This window comes from Equus quagga, chromosome 1, assembly GCF_021613505.1.
Source record: "Equus quagga isolate Etosha38 chromosome 1, UCLA_HA_Equagga_1.0, whole genome shotgun sequence".
NCBI lineage: Eukaryota > Metazoa > Chordata > Mammalia > Perissodactyla > Equidae > Equus > Equus quagga.
Window position 1 is genome coordinate 164,050,960 of NC_060267.1, and position 17,003 is coordinate 164,067,962.

Consider the following 17,003-nt stretch of genomic DNA (forward strand, 5'->3'; position numbering starts at 1 on the left):
TTTTATAAGCTTTTATTGGCCCTGTGCCAGTAATTTCTAAAAGTAGGAGGATATCGCAGACAGAGTGAAAAATAAATTTTTGGAATGGAAAAGATGACCTTAAGTTTTTTGTTTTTTTAATTTTGAAGAGTGAATTGGGCCAACCGTGGGCATGTGTGTAGACACATGCATGTCCAAGAACATGTATGTACTTGATGCCTTGAGATATATCCATTTGGTCTTGTGGTTGAGACAATGAACTTGGCCTGGGCCAGACCTGGCTTTGAACCCTGGCTTCTCACTGCTTGCTTTATGACTTTAATGTCTCTGGGCCTCAGTGTCCTCACCTGAAATGGAGATAGTGATCCCATGCAGGATCATTGAAGGACTAAACAAACAATTTATGTAAAATGCCTAATGTAGTGCCTGGCACATAGTAGGTCTGCAATAGAAGATAATTACTACTATTATTATGTCTAGCACAGGCTAGACTATATAGAAAGACTGGACTGCATATTTGCAACTGCTCTCGATTGTTTTCTAGAATGTGCAGGGTTGAACTAAAATGACCTTCTGCTTAAAGTTAGGGTGGTTCCTCCAAGGAGGGCTGCCAAGTCTTGCTTCTCCCTTAGGGAGAGTAGCTCCATGCTGGCATGTCTTCCTAATTCTTACATGACAGAGGATGACCACTGCAGAGGCCTCATTTTCTGAGGTCATTTGCTGAGGGGTTGATGACTAAGACTTTAACAGCTCTGAGGTCTCCACTTCCCGATTTATTTGTAAAGCGACTTGAGTATCCTTGCCCAGAGCCTCCTAAAGCCCATCTTCTAGTTTGGGCGGCTCTTGCATCATTTTATTAGTCTATTACTTTCAATTTTTCTTTCACCTGTGACTATTAAATTCAGTTGCCTGGGGGTCTTTTATAGGGAGGGGAGAGCTAAAGCGCCACAGTCCTCAGTGTGGCCGTTAGTCTCCCATCTTGCAGGCCCAGGAAGTGAGACGGAAGTTTCGAGTTAGGTAGGCTGGATGGTGTGCACCATGGTCTGGAGAGTCACGGGTCTGCCGGAGCAATGCCTGTGGGCAGGGCGAGCTATTCTGGCTCCTTTGGCTTCACCTGGGATGGAGAACACCACGGGCAGGTGTCCTCAGATCCCGCTCTGGCGGCGAGTGTGGCATCAGCTTTCGCACAGCAGTGGTTTTCTCCACCTCTGCCCTTCTCTGCCAAAGCAATTATTTAAAAGAGGAAGCTCTTTGGATCATAAAATGTCATCTGGTAGTTAGTATATGGTTATATAGACATACTGTTTCATACAGTAGCCTGATTGGCAGGAAGTAGGTGATTCATCAGAAAAAATAAACTGTTACCAAGATGAACTTCCTCTTTCAAATGCTTTGTTCCAGCTCATCTTTTTAGAACCCTTTTTCAGCCTCTCAGAAAAAACCAACTAATAGAGATTAAAGCAGTGTTTCAATGAGAGGTAATGCCAGCTCTTCATAGCCAAATGCTTTATTTTTTCATAGTTGAAAACAATAAGCCCGACGCTGTCTGTCCCCAGTCTGCCCAGGGTTAGGGTGTGGCCACTGCATTGAGGACATGGAGCCTCTGATAGATTTCATGTTCAAACTGAAATATCCTCAAAGGCCTCCAAGGAGGCATTTTGGATGTTGCGTGTGTCCCCCGCCCCCACCCCATTTTGAAAGAACGTCCCATTCACTTGGTTCCCTTTGTTTTGTTTGCCTCACAGATCCAGGAGGCTGCGAGTCGGGGCCTGAAATTCGTCGGTGTCATACCTCAGCACCGTGGCCCCGTGAACTCTGCAGGCAGCAGTCCCCCGGGGGAAGCCAGAGATGCGAAAAAGGAGCCGGGCGGGTGTGGGGAGAAGGAGAGCCCGGGGGCTGTGGACGTGTGCAGTGCTCCAGGACAGATGCATGGAAGCGCAGAGCCCAACCAGGGCCCAGGAGAGGAGGCGCCCGGTGCCCGGCAACCCAGCTTGCCCTCAGCAGAGGGGGATGGTACTGGATTGTCACCATGCGGGGTGAGCCAGGCTCTGGATGGACAGGATGGTGACCCCTCGGAAGTGCATGAAGAGCCACTCTCGGGAAGTAAGTATGTCGGTGCTGGCACCTTTGACCTGCTTAAAGAGAGGCTAACAGCTTTTCAGTAATCCCCACAGCATTTTAGGAAAAGAAATGGAATTGCAGTGTCGAGACAGTAGTTCATCGAACTGGAGAAACTTCATCAAGCAGTCTTTGTGGGCCTTCTGACTGCTTACTTACTGAAGCTTTGACTTCGGGCAGCAGAACCACATGAAACTGACCTCCAGGTGCTTCCAAATGTCACGTTTGAAGTAGAATCTAGAACTCAAGTTATTTCATCCCCCCCCCTGCTCCCGCACTGCCCTTGAACGACCCTGTTCTCACACCAGAAGCATTAACATGCCGGGCACCATTGCAGAATGTACACGCCACTCTTGGTCTGCTTATTTTGAATGTCTGCCTAAAGAAAGAAGTCAAGAAAGCCAGTTGAGGACCAATCATGCAGGAGACTGGTGATTCAGGTGCCTGGGCTGTAAACAACCAGATTTCAGGGCATTTATATAGTTGACAGATCAGCACCGTGGAGAGAACACTCTGCCAAGGAGAGGCCACCAGTCTGGGAATCCTCTTAATCACGTTGTAATGGCCGTTAGAGCCTGTGCTTTAGGTTGGATTTCAAATAACACAACCAGGATGATAATAGCTGACATTTGTTAGCACTTCCTGCATAGCGGGCCCTGTGCCAATAAGCATTTTATACGACTGATCTCTTCCTTCTCCCTATAGCCCTCGGACGTGGGCGAGCCCTGTCATTGCCCATTTTACAGTGGAGTTGACTGAGATTTAGAGGGTACTGTTGAAATTGGTAGATTCAGCAGGTGACCCCAGGTGGGCTTAACCATTATCCCTTTAATTACACCTCTCTACCTGGTCTGTCCCATGTAAAACCCTATAACAAGATTTACTGAGGCCCTCAGTTGACAGGGAGTGTAGTTTCTCTTCATTTCCCATAATTCCCTTTCCTCTTCTTTCTCTGGGAAATCTAGCATCCAGCCGTTTCCCAAGAGCAGGGCGCTAGATGAGCTCGAGGCCTCCTCTGGCCTTTGGAAGGTGCATAAATAACAAGACTGACAGGAGGAGACCCCCAGGCCTTAGGAGGCCTTTCTCTGTAGCTTTTCTGGATCATCTCCTTGATTAATGTGGTTATTATTTATTTATGGTTATTATTTATTATTTATTTATTTATTGAGATTAGCCTCTTATAAATGGTGAGGAACAGTTAAGGCTTTGAGAATAGAAAAGAAGGTGAAATCATTTCTTTTATTATGCCACTTCTTCCTGAAAAGAAAATTGTGGGATGGTTCATTCTGGGGCTTATTCGCAAAGTTGATTTAGAGGGAGAGACTGGCACACCCCAGTGCTGGGATATATTAAGACTGTTGTCTAATCAAGGCCTGGATCCTTCCTGAATGTGTACTGAAGTAGAGCTCTTCCTTCGTGGGACTTTTCATACTGTTGGAGGTAGACTTCTGCTCCCTCCAGAGTAGCTGAGAGCACATTTAGGCCCTGTGTGTGCCTCCTGGTGAATGTCCAAGGCTTATTCTAGAAAATTCCATCTTCTCATTGCTGTTGAGCTGGATGTGTGCTCAGAATCCTGTGAAGGAAGATGGGCCTCCTTAGAACCCTTCTCTACCACCCAGGGCCGTGGGAGGGTGAGGCTTCAGAAGGGCAGGAGTCATGGAGAGGCGGGTAGCATAGTGGTTAAGAACGCAGACTCAGTTTACATTCCAGGCTGCCATCTTCTAGATGGGCAGTCTTGGGCAAGATACCCTTCTGTGCCTCAGTTTCTTACCCTGTAAAATAAGGATAAAAAGATAGTTTTTTGTTGACAGATTAAGTGAGATGTACATTTAAAACGCCTAGCACTGCTTGACTCAGAAGTGAGAGCTGTTATTACTGGGACGTGGGCTGAGTCCTCCTGACCGTTGACTGCACCTCTGCTTAGAAGCCTGGCTTTGAGAAGGGGGCAGTGAATACTGAGGTTCCCTCGGCAGTTTTCAGATACTTCCCACGTTTCAGAATCCATCTTTCTCCAGGATTCCTTTGCCTCCAAGATCCATTCCTCTTCCTGGGGAATAATGGAGTAATGTGTGTGTTTCTGGAGGCGGTCAACTCCCCTGTGGAGGGGAACTTCAACTGTGGAGGGTGTTGCAGTACCCCCTGCCCATCTCACTAGGTAGGCAGCTGTCTGTTGTCCACACACAATGCTTACCTCTTTGCTGAGGAGGTCTCTCTGAAATTTGGGCAGCTGACTGTTATCCTTTATTCCTCTTTTTGTGGAATAAATGAGCCTTTGGATTTTTTCATCAGTTAATACACACACACAGGGCTACCAGTGCACATGCATGGGCTTTCGGGGGATGGACAGACAGCAGTCACCATGGCGGCAGCCCTCTGAGTAAAGCACTGTAAGTTCTTCTCATGTGTCCTCTTGGATTACACCTCACAACAGCTTTAAGACAGAAGATACTCTTATTATGCCCATTTCACAGATAAGGAAAGATACCTTGCATGCCCTCCTAGAGTTAAGTTTTATCTCGTAGCTTGAGCATTCAGTCCCCCTGAAGGCCGAACGTCCAGGGACCCTGTCCTCACTGGTCATGGCCCTCACCCGACCCCAGCTTCCCTCCTAATCTTTTTCCTGGGAAGTCTCCTGTCCTTGTTTCCTTCCCTGGGAAGTCCAGGCGCATCACCGCCCCACCCCCAGCTTCCCCTCTCTGCTGCTTGCTCAGCTTCCAGCTCGCCTTTCTCTCAGGGCCCCCTAAGGACGGTGAAGTGTTTTTACTCCTCTTTCTGCCAGGTGGGCTTAAATAGGCAATCACAGCAAGACAATTAAAAAAAATCCAGAGGGAGTCTCCCTCCCCTCCTCTTCTCCTCGTTTAATTTATTTCCTTTATAGGAGGCCTCGGGGAGCCTCGGAGTCGACGCTGCGGCTGCTCAGCTGGGGCTTGCAGAGAATCCTCCATCCGGAAACAGGGCAGTTGCCCCTCCCCGTCCCCTGGGCTCTGGGCCACTCTGCTCCAGGGGTTGTGCCCTCTTTGCCTACGCAGGCCCCTCGGGAGGCCCATCATGTGGTTTTCTTCCAGCTCATTGACTTGTATTTCCTCGTCCCGGGGACTTTCCTGTTGGTTTGGTGTCTGTACTGTGCAGAGATCACCTGAGCTGGGGTGGGGACAGCCCCGTGCTCCCTTCATCATGAGCACACACACAGCCCCAGCAGCTCCACTCAGAAGAGCGTGCACAGCCCCTTGTGATGCATTTCTGTGGGTGAGGAGCTTGCTTTCTTCATTTGACGTGAACAGGCCAGCACAGGGAAAGGTTAGGAAGGCGGCACAGACGTCCACTGTCACTTCTGTCGTGGCCTCCAACGTTCCCGTCCATCTTGTCCTTCCTTCAGTGTCTCTGTAGCTGCAACCTCAGTCGGAGAATAAGGAGGCCAGAGGGGTTCACACAAATTCAGATTGTTCTCATTGTCACCAGAATAATACTGAAAAGTCTTCCAAGCACTGCCCTTCCTGCTCTGCACCTGCTCGGTTAGGATGCTTAGAAATGCCAGCCAGAAGCCGGAGCCCATGATCCCAGCAGTGCTGCCTGGCCGAGGGGCTTTAGTGCCCTAGCCTCCTTGGCAGCCAGCTCATGGTCGGGGAGAGAGGAGGTACCCTCCTGAGTCTGGCTTTTCTGATGCCTGGCCCCCTTTCCATTGCTGGGCCAGTATCCTCCCCTCCCTGCACCCCCAGGATGGTTCTACCCTGTGGTTCTGCCCCCTCCCAAATCTGCCACCTGCCATCATCTTTCTGGCCTTCACTCAGTCCATTAACAAACAGCTACTGAGCTCCTACCTGTGGTCATCAGCTCCTGCTTCTGTGTCTTGATGAAATTAGCCTCTTGTTCGATCTGGGAAACAGCCCAGAGTTTGGGGTTTGAAAGACTCTTGGCTTTGCCGCTTAGCTTGTGATTTCTGGGGGATCCGCTTAAGGCTTCTGGGCACAGAACCGATGCAGCCCCTCCTGTGGAGCTTGGGGGAGTCACGTGAGATGGTGAAGGTGAACAGCCCTGGTAAGTACAGGACACGTGCCTGTGGCTGTCGTCATCCTTACACGTGGACTCTGTGGATTGCTGTACATGCAGTGGGTCCCACAATTTGCTCTGGCAATCAGGCCTCCCCCAGGCCCAGAGGTGCCAAGCTTCTAGTACCAGAGCCCCATCAAAGCCTGAGGCAGCCTGCTCCCAGATTCAGGAATCTGGACAGGCCCGAGGCCCTCTCTTCCCACCATGGCACTCATGGCGCTGCCTTCCCAGTGCAAACCATTCATCTTGGCTCACCTGCCCCTGACCTCAGTAGACCTTAGACCCCACTTGGTCCACCTACCAGGCCAAGTCTGACTCCCACTTGTTCCTTCCCACCCAGCTAACTCGCCAGCCTCCTCCTTCTCCCAGTCTAGGCCTTGGAGCCCCACCCTTTAAGCCAGACTCTGAACCCTCCCTTCCCTCCAGCCTGGAGGTCTCCTGGACCACCAGGACCCAACCAGCTTCCCTATTACCTGCAAGTCACGGGCTCTCTGGGCCCTTCCTGCAGACGGACTGCAGACTGCCATCCCGTGCCTAAGTCCCTGCTGCCTGGCACTGGCCTCACAGCTGGGCATCTGCCTCGTTCCTTCCCATTCCCAAGGGGCAGAGAAGGCCTGAGTGGACCTGGCTATCAGGCTGGCAGCACCCCATGAGCCCCACACCCCTTCTTCCTCCGCTAGCTTCCCGTACTTGTGTGATTTAGGTCAATCCAGCAGACATTTGCAGCACCTACCATATTACAGGGACCTTTCTGGACACAGGGGATCTAAATGGCACAAGGCAAGGACCCCCCCGTCAGGGGGAAAGAGAAAGAACAAGACAGAAATAGAAATATAAGAAAAGACAGTCCTGATGTTCTTGGGGTGCTCTGCCAGGCCAGTTCTTCAGCTGTTCTCAGAACATTCTTAGAAACAATGCCTTCCCCCTCCTTTGGGACTTTCTGTCCCATGTCTGGAAAAATCTTGCAACTGGGGTCATGGCAGAGTCACAGAGCAGCTGAGAAAATTTAAACAAATGCGGGGCTTCTTTTTGGAATCCCTGGTGCCTGCTCATGTAAGGATGTGTGTTGGAGAATCAGAATATTAAAACATCAAAGGGCATCATTTTGGGTCAGTTTCTCTTGGCTGGTTTCCATGTGAATAGAGAGGATCGTGGCCAGGGAGACAGTGGGGCAGGGGAGTGGAGCAAAGGCTTACACATCTGAAATCAGCTTTCTCCTAATATTTTATCACTACTAATGCTTCGGAGGCTCTTGATTCTAACAGTGTTTCCTTTCCTTCCTAAAAAATGTATTTCTGTCTCTGCCTTTGGTCCTCCACCCTGGGGAGGCTCCAGCGGGAAAGGGGGGGCGCCGTCAGCACTGCAGCATCCACCTCCACCCCAAGCCCAGTGTTCTCGCTTCTCCTTTTGGCCTTCCCCTTTTTCTGTTTCGTTACACATTTGGGAAAGTTGTGTTTTTGTCTCTCATGGGGAATCCTTCTGCATGATCAAGTGTTGTCATGCACTTTTGGACTTTGGCCGTTTCCAAATTCCCCACTTACTTCTCCCACATAGAGGCTGTGATTTCTTTTTCTTTTTCGTTTGTGTGTGTCTATGCTTGACCATAGCATACCATGGCGACTGGTCCTCTGGCCCACCTTGAGGTCACCTGCGGTCAGCTTTCTTGGCCTCTCCTGGCAGGCGTTCTCTGGAGTGGGAACACGCCCGCAGGCCAGCTGCCCTGGGAATTAATGCCTCAGGAGTGGCCCCCAGTCGCTGAGGACAAATGCCCCAGCTTCCTTGCCCCTTGGTAGGACAACCTGCAGTGTGTTCTGTATGGTGTCTCAGGGGCCCCGATTGCTGTAGACGTAAGCTGATCGTTAATGTCCCTTCCATTGGCTTTCGTTGCTTCCCTATTTTCCATCCCTACTCCCTCACTCTCTTTCCTGGGATCACTTCCCAGAAAAACTACTTGTACCCAAAACTTACAAGGTCTGCTTTTGAGGAAATCCCATTGCTTCTCCTCTTGACTTTAGTAGCTGTGGCTTTTATTTGAACCTCTGGCACCTAGGACTGGAAAAGGCCTGATCACCTCCTGTCTCCCAGCTCCAATCTATAGCTTAGTTCCCCACCATTACAAACCTTTCTCTGCATGACTCCATTCCTAATGTGTGTATTTCAAAGTCACAAAATAGTTGAGTGATTGCCAGCTCTGTACGCCAAGATCTAATTTCTCTTGTGAAAGTGTTTACTGGCTGGAGTCAGGCAAGTGGACTGAGAAAGGTAATTTGGGGTAGGGATGATGAATAGGCCAAAGTCAATTGTTAAAATCCAGGTGGCCACTTGTGAAGATGGGCACCTTCCCTTCCTAGTTGGTTCTATCCAATGGATAGCTTGAAATGACTCCCCTGTTAGCTTCACTGTTGCTGATGACAAAGTCTCGTGGCCCACTACTGCTCCCCAGAGATCTCTGCTGATATGTGCTCAGATTGGGCTTTGAAAAGCCTTCCTTTGTCCCAGATTACAAAAACTATGTGAGATAATTTTAGATGTTACTTGGATGGGCATATTTGGTGTTAACGTGCCTTATCCTTCCCTCCTGTTTATGGCAAGTGGTAGTTGTTTCCTTTATAATCATGAAGCAAAGTTTCCTTTTTAAATGCATTTATTTAAATAAAGGAAAGTGAATCCATTTTAAGAAGTAATAATTCAGCTAGCATTTGGATACTGCAAAAATTGTGAAATATGGGATACAGCGTCCCAGCATGTGGGTCTAGGCCGGGTGTCTCCTGCAGGGAGCGTGAATGTGCTTTGTCCTTTGTGCTAATATCAGCCATTGTTTATGACCTTTAAAATGTTTCCTTAAAAGAAAAGTGAGGCTTTTCTTATTATCCAAATAGATATTTTTGTAAACCAAAGCATATTCCTGACCAGACTGTGTAACCAAAGCTTTTTAAGCTGGATGAACTCTGATTGCTTGACTAAATGAGTAACACAAAAATAGACCTTCAGACTTAGATTGAAATTCCAAGTATCGGCTCCCCGAGGCCGATAGTGCTCACTCATGGCCGGCAGCACGTATGGCAGGCGTGGGTCAGCTGCTGGGTGGGAGTGAGTATTGATTTTTGAAGAACTGAGCTATAAAGCAAGGAACAGAAAGCTCGGCGCCGTGCTTCCCGCGCCTGCTTGGCTGTTTGAGCGACCTGCCACTCCAGGCAGGAACCCTCATTTACTGGAACATATTTATTTTTACATATCAATGATGTATTTTTGATGTACTTGATTAAGTATTATGTGTTCGGCCCCAGGAAACACCACTGCAGTTTATAAATAGTGAGTTCGGGGGTGTACAAGTTTCCTGGAATTACAGCCGTATTTTTGTTTTTATGTGCCTCTGCACATTTACTTTTTTTTTTGAAGACCAGCTCTCACCCAAATATGTCTGCTTTTCCTTTCAAAACACCTTTGTATGAATTTCTAGAAGTGTCTACTATGTCCTTTTCTCAGACACCTCACTGTACAAATTAATCCCAGATAACAGATATTTATTATGTGCCAGGTTCAAAACCTGAGTCCCCAACTTGAAGCTCAACCTTTGAGGTCCACGTCGCTTTCACGGCGCCCTAACTTAGTATTTGGGGTCGAGTTTTATTATTCGGCAACAGTGAAGCTAACAGAGATTTTACCTTTGGTATCATTTCTTCAGGCTCCTAAGAGATTCCTCTAGACGCAATGAGGCAGATTTTTATCACTGGTTGACCTCGTCTCTCCCCTCTCCCTTTACAAATTCCAACAGAAATGGAGATCTTCGCCCTTTTTAACAAACCGAAGAACCATCAGAAGTGCCGGCAATACTATCCTGTCACCATCCCTCTCCGGGTCTCCAGGAACGGCCAGATGGTGAGCAGTTTGGATGCCAACTGGTTGGAGCACATGAGCGACCACTTCCGGAAAGGAGGCGTGCTGGTGAACGCGGTCTTCTACCTTGGTGTGGTCAACGGTATGGAAGTCACAGCCCTTGGGTAGCCCTTACGAACTCTGCTGCTCACTCTTGTCATCTTAGCCCATCTTCAGAGCCCGCCCCATTCAGAAAGCTCTGCAGCTGATGAACATGCGGCATTTAATTTCTGATTAACACGTCTTGAGGAATTTTCTGTATAGCCCTCCACTATGCTTGCTAAACCTCTCTAGGAGTCAGCCGGTATCTTCTAAAATGACAGAGAAGGGGGAGTGATTCTGTTTCATTGATGGTGGCCTCAATCTATGTTACTTTTAAAGATTTTAAAAAGATTATTTCCCCAGGTTTGTTAATTACCCCCCGGGGATCATGCAGCTGCAAAGTGCAAATTGTTTGTAGACACTATTACAGTTTGAAATAGCAGTAGCAGCACCTTCGAATTAACAGCAGAGACGTGAACCGAACAGCTTGGTTTCTGTAAACTCCCTGGGGACACACACGGGTCCTGGGTCTCGTGGCACCCAGTACCCCTCCCCAAGAATGGGTTATCTCTGAGAATTTGCTGCATGAAGTGGCACTATAGATGTCAGCTTTTCGAAGGCGGAGAGGAAGTCTGCCCGAAGTGGAGAAGTGTCAAGCAAAAGAAGGCTTTTCGGGTTAACACGGAGGCAGGTTGAGTCACTGGGGTGCATCAAAGCTGGGAGGCAATTTGGGGAGCGGGGCCAGCATGCCAGCATGTGCGGATTCTGAGGGCTGCCAGTCAGCAGGATCCCGAAGGAAGTGAAACATAACACCAAATTCGTTGATCCTAGCAAATCCTAGCAGGGGGCTTCGACCACACCGTGTGGTGGTTGGTGAGCAGTTTGCGCTCCAAGAATAAGCAGAGTCAGGAACAGGATTTGAATTCTACATTATTTGCAATCCTTGAAATGCCAGAAAACATCTTTAGAGGAGATATCAGTCTCAATTCTGAGTGTACGTGCTTTAAATCATCCAAAGTCTTAGAAGGTTGTACAGCGTGAGCTGGACTTAATTTTGGACGTGAGTCACTTGTTACTATCTAAATAGCGATGTCTAATGTTAACGTGTTAATATAATAGCAGCAGGCATTGTATAGTATAGTGGGCCACAGCCATTTGTGGCATGGATGAATGACATAAGAAAGGTGACTGGCTTGTTAAGGCTACATCTTGAGGGCCAGCCCTGGTAGCCTAGTGGTTAAGTTCAGTGCACTCTGCTTCAGCAACCTGGGTTCAGTTCCCAGGCGTGGGCCTGCACCACTCTTTTGTCAGTGGCCATGCTGTGGCAGCAGCTCGCATACAAAAAGCGGAAGGTTGGCAATAGATTTTAGCTCAGGGCAAATCTTCCTTAGCAAAAAAACCAAAAACAAACAAACAAACAAAAACTCAAGCAGCACTGTCCAATAGAACTTTCTGTGATGATGGGAAGGTTCTGTATCTGTCCTGTTCAATATGGTGGCCACCAGCCACATGTGACTTCTGACCACTCGAAATGTGGCTAGTATGACTGAGGAATGGAATTTTTAATTTATTTAATTTTCATTAGTTTAAAATTAAATAACCATCTGTAGCTAATGGCCAGTGTATTAGACAGTGCAATTCTAGAATATACATTTCATTAGTCCAACTAATGAGAGTCAATTCCCTTCTCTGGACGCAAGGTCAGTAACCTCACTCTGCACAAAGAGGCCTCCCCGGGTGCCTGCAGAGTTCCCTGAAGCCAGGGAGGTCACAGTCTGTTTTGACATGCGCCGTAAGACACCAGTGGCATCTGCTGGGGCCAGATGGTTACAGCTCTCATTCATTGGCATCAGGGGAGACCACCTCCTGCTTCTTGCAGGGGCACCCCTCACCATCCTGGGTTGTCGCACCATCGGCTCCCTTTATCTCCTCTTGGTGCCTGTAGAGGCTCTTTGTGGCCATGCAGAGTTTTAAATTTCCCCCTTGGAAACCACTGGTTAGTCGTCCTAACATCTTAAAGACGTGCCAAGAGGTGCTGGAGGTAGCAACTACACAGGTGGCCACTGGCAATTTTTCCCCCTTAGCAGAATAGGGGTGTCAAAGGGAAGTTTTCTCTTTGGCTCTACTGTCCGAGTGTGTCAGAGGCAAGCTGAGCCCCATGAGAGGTCACCTTGAAAGTTCACAGCACCCTTTATTACCTCCCTAGCCATTATGGCTTTGGCCACCAAGGCTGAGTTCATCTCCACTCTTCCCGCTTACCCCGTTCTCCAACCTTGAGTCCCAAAAACACAGATAATTTATACAGTTTTTCTTCAGATTTGACTTGAGCGTTTGAAACGCTTCTATATCCTCCCCTGGCTTTAGCTGCATTAAATCCAGCCTTCCTGCCTTGAAGACAGAACATGAAATTTCCCCTGGCGAGTGCAGCTGTGAAGCCTTGCCCAGAGCCCGTGACATCTCTACCGCAGGGCTGCCCACGTGGAGAGCGCCACCATAGCTGCACGTCTGTCTCGGGGACTGCTGCACAATGCTCAGAACAAAATTAGTTTTAAGCCACCCCAAAATTCAAACAGAATTTCAGCCTTATGTTTCTGACGGGAGGGAGGGTGTGACTGGGGATTAATGCTCAGTGGGTTAGGGCGTTTCTGCTCTGGAGAAGCCCAAGGTTTCCGTTGGCCAGGGATGGAATATGCATATGTTCTTTTCCCAGTATTAAAAAAGAAAGCAAGCTAATCATCATTATGAAAGGAACCTATTTCTAATAAGATAATTAGTGTCCTTACCAATAAACCTGGCAGAGCTAGAGCACGTCTTTAAGCTGTTTGCCATCTGGGAAAGCACTAGTCTTGACTCTTAAGTGGATATTTGTACTTCAAAATATTTTCCACAGAGTCATAAAACTCATGAGAACTTTGTCCCATAAACAAGGTGATGTTTTAGTCCGAATTATCCAGTTAAGGCTCCAGCTTCTGTTTTAGAGTCTTTACCCCCAGGATGTGGAAGGGCTTGTGCAGTCCTCATGTTCGGGCTTCTGCTCTTGATCTCCAGGGGTCCTCTCCTTGGAATGACCCGGTGTCTTGGGCCGGGGAGGCTGTGCCCTTGGGCCCAGATGAAAGCAAAGCATATAATGATGATAGTGGATGCCTAGCAGTTACTCTGCAGTGGTGCTGGTCTAAGCAGTTCAGCAGGGGTTGGTCAGACAGCAGTGTGGACAGGCACACAGAAACACTCCAGCCAGAGAGATGAAGGCCAGAATCTTTGCTTCCAAAGGGTGGGAGAGGCCAGGAGGGAAGACTGTTGATGAGCAGTCGGGCAGGTACCAGGAGTCAGGGGTAAGGGTGAGGTGGAGCTCGGTGCCCACTGTCCGCACACCCACCTTGGAGCCTGACTTCTCACCAGGGCTTCCAGGCCTGCAGGATCCCTGCTGCCGTCACTGGCCACCGATGCTGCTGCCGCCGCCACCAGCTACCTTGCCCTGTCCCTCGGGCCCTCTCCTTGCTCTGTATTCCCTTTCTTCTCCCCTCACTGTCTCCTTGTCCCCACCTCACTCTGCCCTTACTCTACTCCCCTTACCCTGCCCTTGGCTCTGTCCTGGCCCTCCCCATTCCTCCCCTCTCCCCTGCCCCCACCCTTTCCTAGCCCCACTGTCCTTCCCCATCTGACAGTATCGTCTTCATCCAGCCCATATTCAGATATCTTCAGTTGTTTCAAAAATGTCCTTTGTAGCCAGTTATCCAAACCAGAATCCATTCCAGCGACATGCACTGCAGATGGTGACCATGTCCTCAGTTCTCTTTTACCTAGAAGAGTCAGTTTCTATGACCCTGACTGCTTAAAATAAACCTAGTCTCCTATCCTGCAGGATGTCCTGCGTTCTGGAATTGTCTGGTCAGGGCCTCTTGATGTCATTTATCTTGTTTCTCTAGCCTCTTTCCTATAAACTAGAATTCAGTTCTAAGGCCTTGATGAATTAACCATTTATGACTACAATACCTCCCAGATGATGTTGTGTTCTACCTGTGGCATCACCTCGGGAGACACATCATACCGGGATGTTGCTCCATGCCTACCCTTTTTAAAAGGTGAAAAGATTAGGTCTTCCTTAAGACTCTCCCCTATGCCCCAGCTGCATCTAAATCCAAATAACATTTGGTACTTATACCACCTTTTTTGATGCCTAGCATAGTCTACATTACCTTATATTTGCAAAATACATATGTAGAAATGTGTGTCTTTCAAATGATTTATATGTAGGGACACACAATTTATTCAGACATACTTGGAAACCCTCGGTCAGCTCCCATGTCCTGTACTTCTTCTTGTCCTAGTGCCTGTACTCTGTACCCTGTATACAGAAGGTGACCAATAAAGGCTTCTGGAAGATGCTCAGTAATGCCAGTGGTAGTGAGGAGAGAGCCTAGTGTTGGGGTGTTGAGATGACACTTAGTAACCTGCAGATATGGGGAGTGAAGAGCTGGGGCTTGAGGGGAATGGAAAGGAAGGGAGAATGAGGCTCCAGGTGGCCCCAGTGGCCACTCCCTTGGGACACCACCGTCTCCAGGAATGTTTGGCCTAGTGGTTACAGGCATGGCTTCTGTTTCACAGGATACACTTAATAATGTAGGGGTACATTCACTTATGCCGTTAAATGTATTCCTCTTGTATCCATAACAGCACATCTTTAAACTTTTTATTGCAGTATAGCACACGTACAGAAAACTGTGCAGATTGTAAGGATACAGCTCAGTGGATTTTTGCAAGGTGAGCACGCCCAGGTAACCAGCAGCAGATCAAGAAATAGAACATACAGGCCCCCTTGAAGACCCCTTCATGCCCCTCGCAGTCCCTCAACCCAGGGGCGACCACAGTCCTGCCCTGAAACACCATAGATTAATTGTGAGCATTATTTAAATGGCGTGTGCCCTTCTTGTGTTTGGCTTTTTCCACTCATATTTGTGAGATTCATCCACATTTTTACATATTATTGCAGGTCATTTTTTCTCATTGGTGTATACTATCCCTTTTGTCGATATGTATAGTTTATCCATTTACAAGTATGTTTTTATTTATTTTTTGCCCCATGCAAGAAGGCATGGCCTTTGCACAGATTTGGGCCCAAACGGAAGCCTTGAGGTCATCTGCCTGTGACCCCACTGAGTTGCCGCCCAAAACACCAAGGTATAGTGGTCAGAGAGCACCTGCTCCACCCGGCTGGGAACCTAGGCCGTTCATCGCCCACCCCAGGCAGGAGCAGCAGAGCCTGCTACATCACTTTTGGTAGCTCAGTAAATATCTGTTAGTTGCATAGAGAGCATAGACTTTGAATCAAACAGACCACGTTTCAGGTCTCGTTTAGCCCTTGCGTTCCATTTGACCGTGGACAAGTGATGTAAATCCGAGGGCTCCATTTTCTCACCCACTAAGAGAGAATGACAACCTTTGCAGAATTTTGGGGAGGATTCAATAAGAAACCATGAACTGTGCCTGGCCGAGTGCCTCACATCCAGCAAGCATGGAATCAGAGCATTTCTTCCCCATCTGGCCAGTTAAATGGCACTGAACTTGCAGGCTAACCCTTACTGTAACTGAAGAAGAGTAATATCTCCTATGGATCATTCACTGCTACAAACTGAGGATGCAAACGGGAAGGCAGGCCGAGAGCTGCAGTGTGGCTCGGGAAGTAAGAGAAGGAGCAGGCCTGCTCACTCTTTTGGTAATGTCAGTGAGTTAGCCGTGGCGTGCTGGGGAAGAAACATGGCACCATTGTCCGGGATTGATTGGACAGCAATTGCCTTTGCGGTGGGGTTACAGGTCCATATGACAACACATGCAATTATGATTATGCAGTTGGCACATGCCATTCCTGGAACCAAGGTGGTGCTGCGAGCATCGTGCAGCCTCTGATGGGGAGAAGGGGCCCTCAGAGAGCCAAGGAAATCAGTTATTTTATTTTATTTTTTTTGAGGACGATTAGCCCTGAGCTAACATCTGCTGCCAGTCCTCCTCTTTTAGCTGAGGAATACTGGCCCTGAGCTAACATCCGTTCCCGTCTTCCTCTACTTCATATGTGGGATGCCTGCCACAGCATGGCTTGCCAAGCAGCAAGTAGGTCCACATCCTGGATCCGAACGGTGAACCCCGTGCCACCTAAGTGCAACGTACGAACTTAACTGCTGCACCACTGGGCTGGCCCCCTAGTGGGGAAAATTTACTCCAACCTAGCTTGTTAAAAGAACAGTAACATTTTTTATAGTCGCATACATTGACCACTTGCCGTGGTGTGCACATTTCAGGCTAGACTTTTGAAGAACAGCGTGTAGGGTGAGCCTGAAGGTTGGTTTGCTAGACGGAGTCTTGATGTCTCTGAGGCCGCATGGGAAGAGCTGTTGCCTCCTAGAATTTACCTCTTGGGATAATAGGGCAAATCTCCTTTTCCCACATCCTTCTTGTAAGTCATAAGCTTGGAATGTTAAGGTGGCCTTTTGCCAAAAGACCAGCATCAAATATTTATACAATACCAGGGCAAATAGCTTTCTGTACACAGTAGGGAAGCATCTTTACTTTAATAAAAAATGCAGAGATAATGGAGTGTTTTCCATAGATGGAGGGCGATTTAACCTTTTATATCAGGAGCCTTCACTCTCCGATAGACCTATTTATACTCAGCTCGGTGCACATTACAGCGAGGCTGAGCCGGGAGGGTGATGAGGAGATGGGGAGTGGACGAGGCCGTCAAAACAAGGGGCTCCTTAAAAGCCCAGCTGTCTAGCTCTCTGTGGTTCATTGGCTTTTTTGCTGTTACAGATGACCAAATTTTGACAGCCATTCTGAACTTGCTTCATAGTTAAGTAGGTGGAATCAGCACTCTGGATTCAGAACTGCAGAGCAGTGGGCTGAGAGGCTGGAAGGCAGACACCAGATGGGGTAGCTGGTACATAAGG

General features: G+C 48.4%; 1 protein-coding gene across 4 annotated transcripts in view; it reads left to right on the forward strand.

Moving 5' to 3' along the window:
- RFTN1 (raftlin, lipid raft linker 1) overlaps window positions 1-17,003 on the forward strand; it is a 197,882-nt gene that overhangs the window by 139,012 nt on the left and 41,867 nt on the right. For all 4 annotated transcript variants that reach the window (XM_046676243.1, XM_046676250.1, XM_046676226.1 and 1 more), the window contains exons 5-6: window positions 1,725-2,082; window positions 9,920-10,123. In XM_046676243.1, the coding sequence (XP_046532199.1) occupies window positions 1,725-2,082; window positions 9,920-10,123 (562 nt within the window). The remainder of the gene's footprint in view (window positions 1-1,724; window positions 2,083-9,919; window positions 10,124-17,003) is intronic.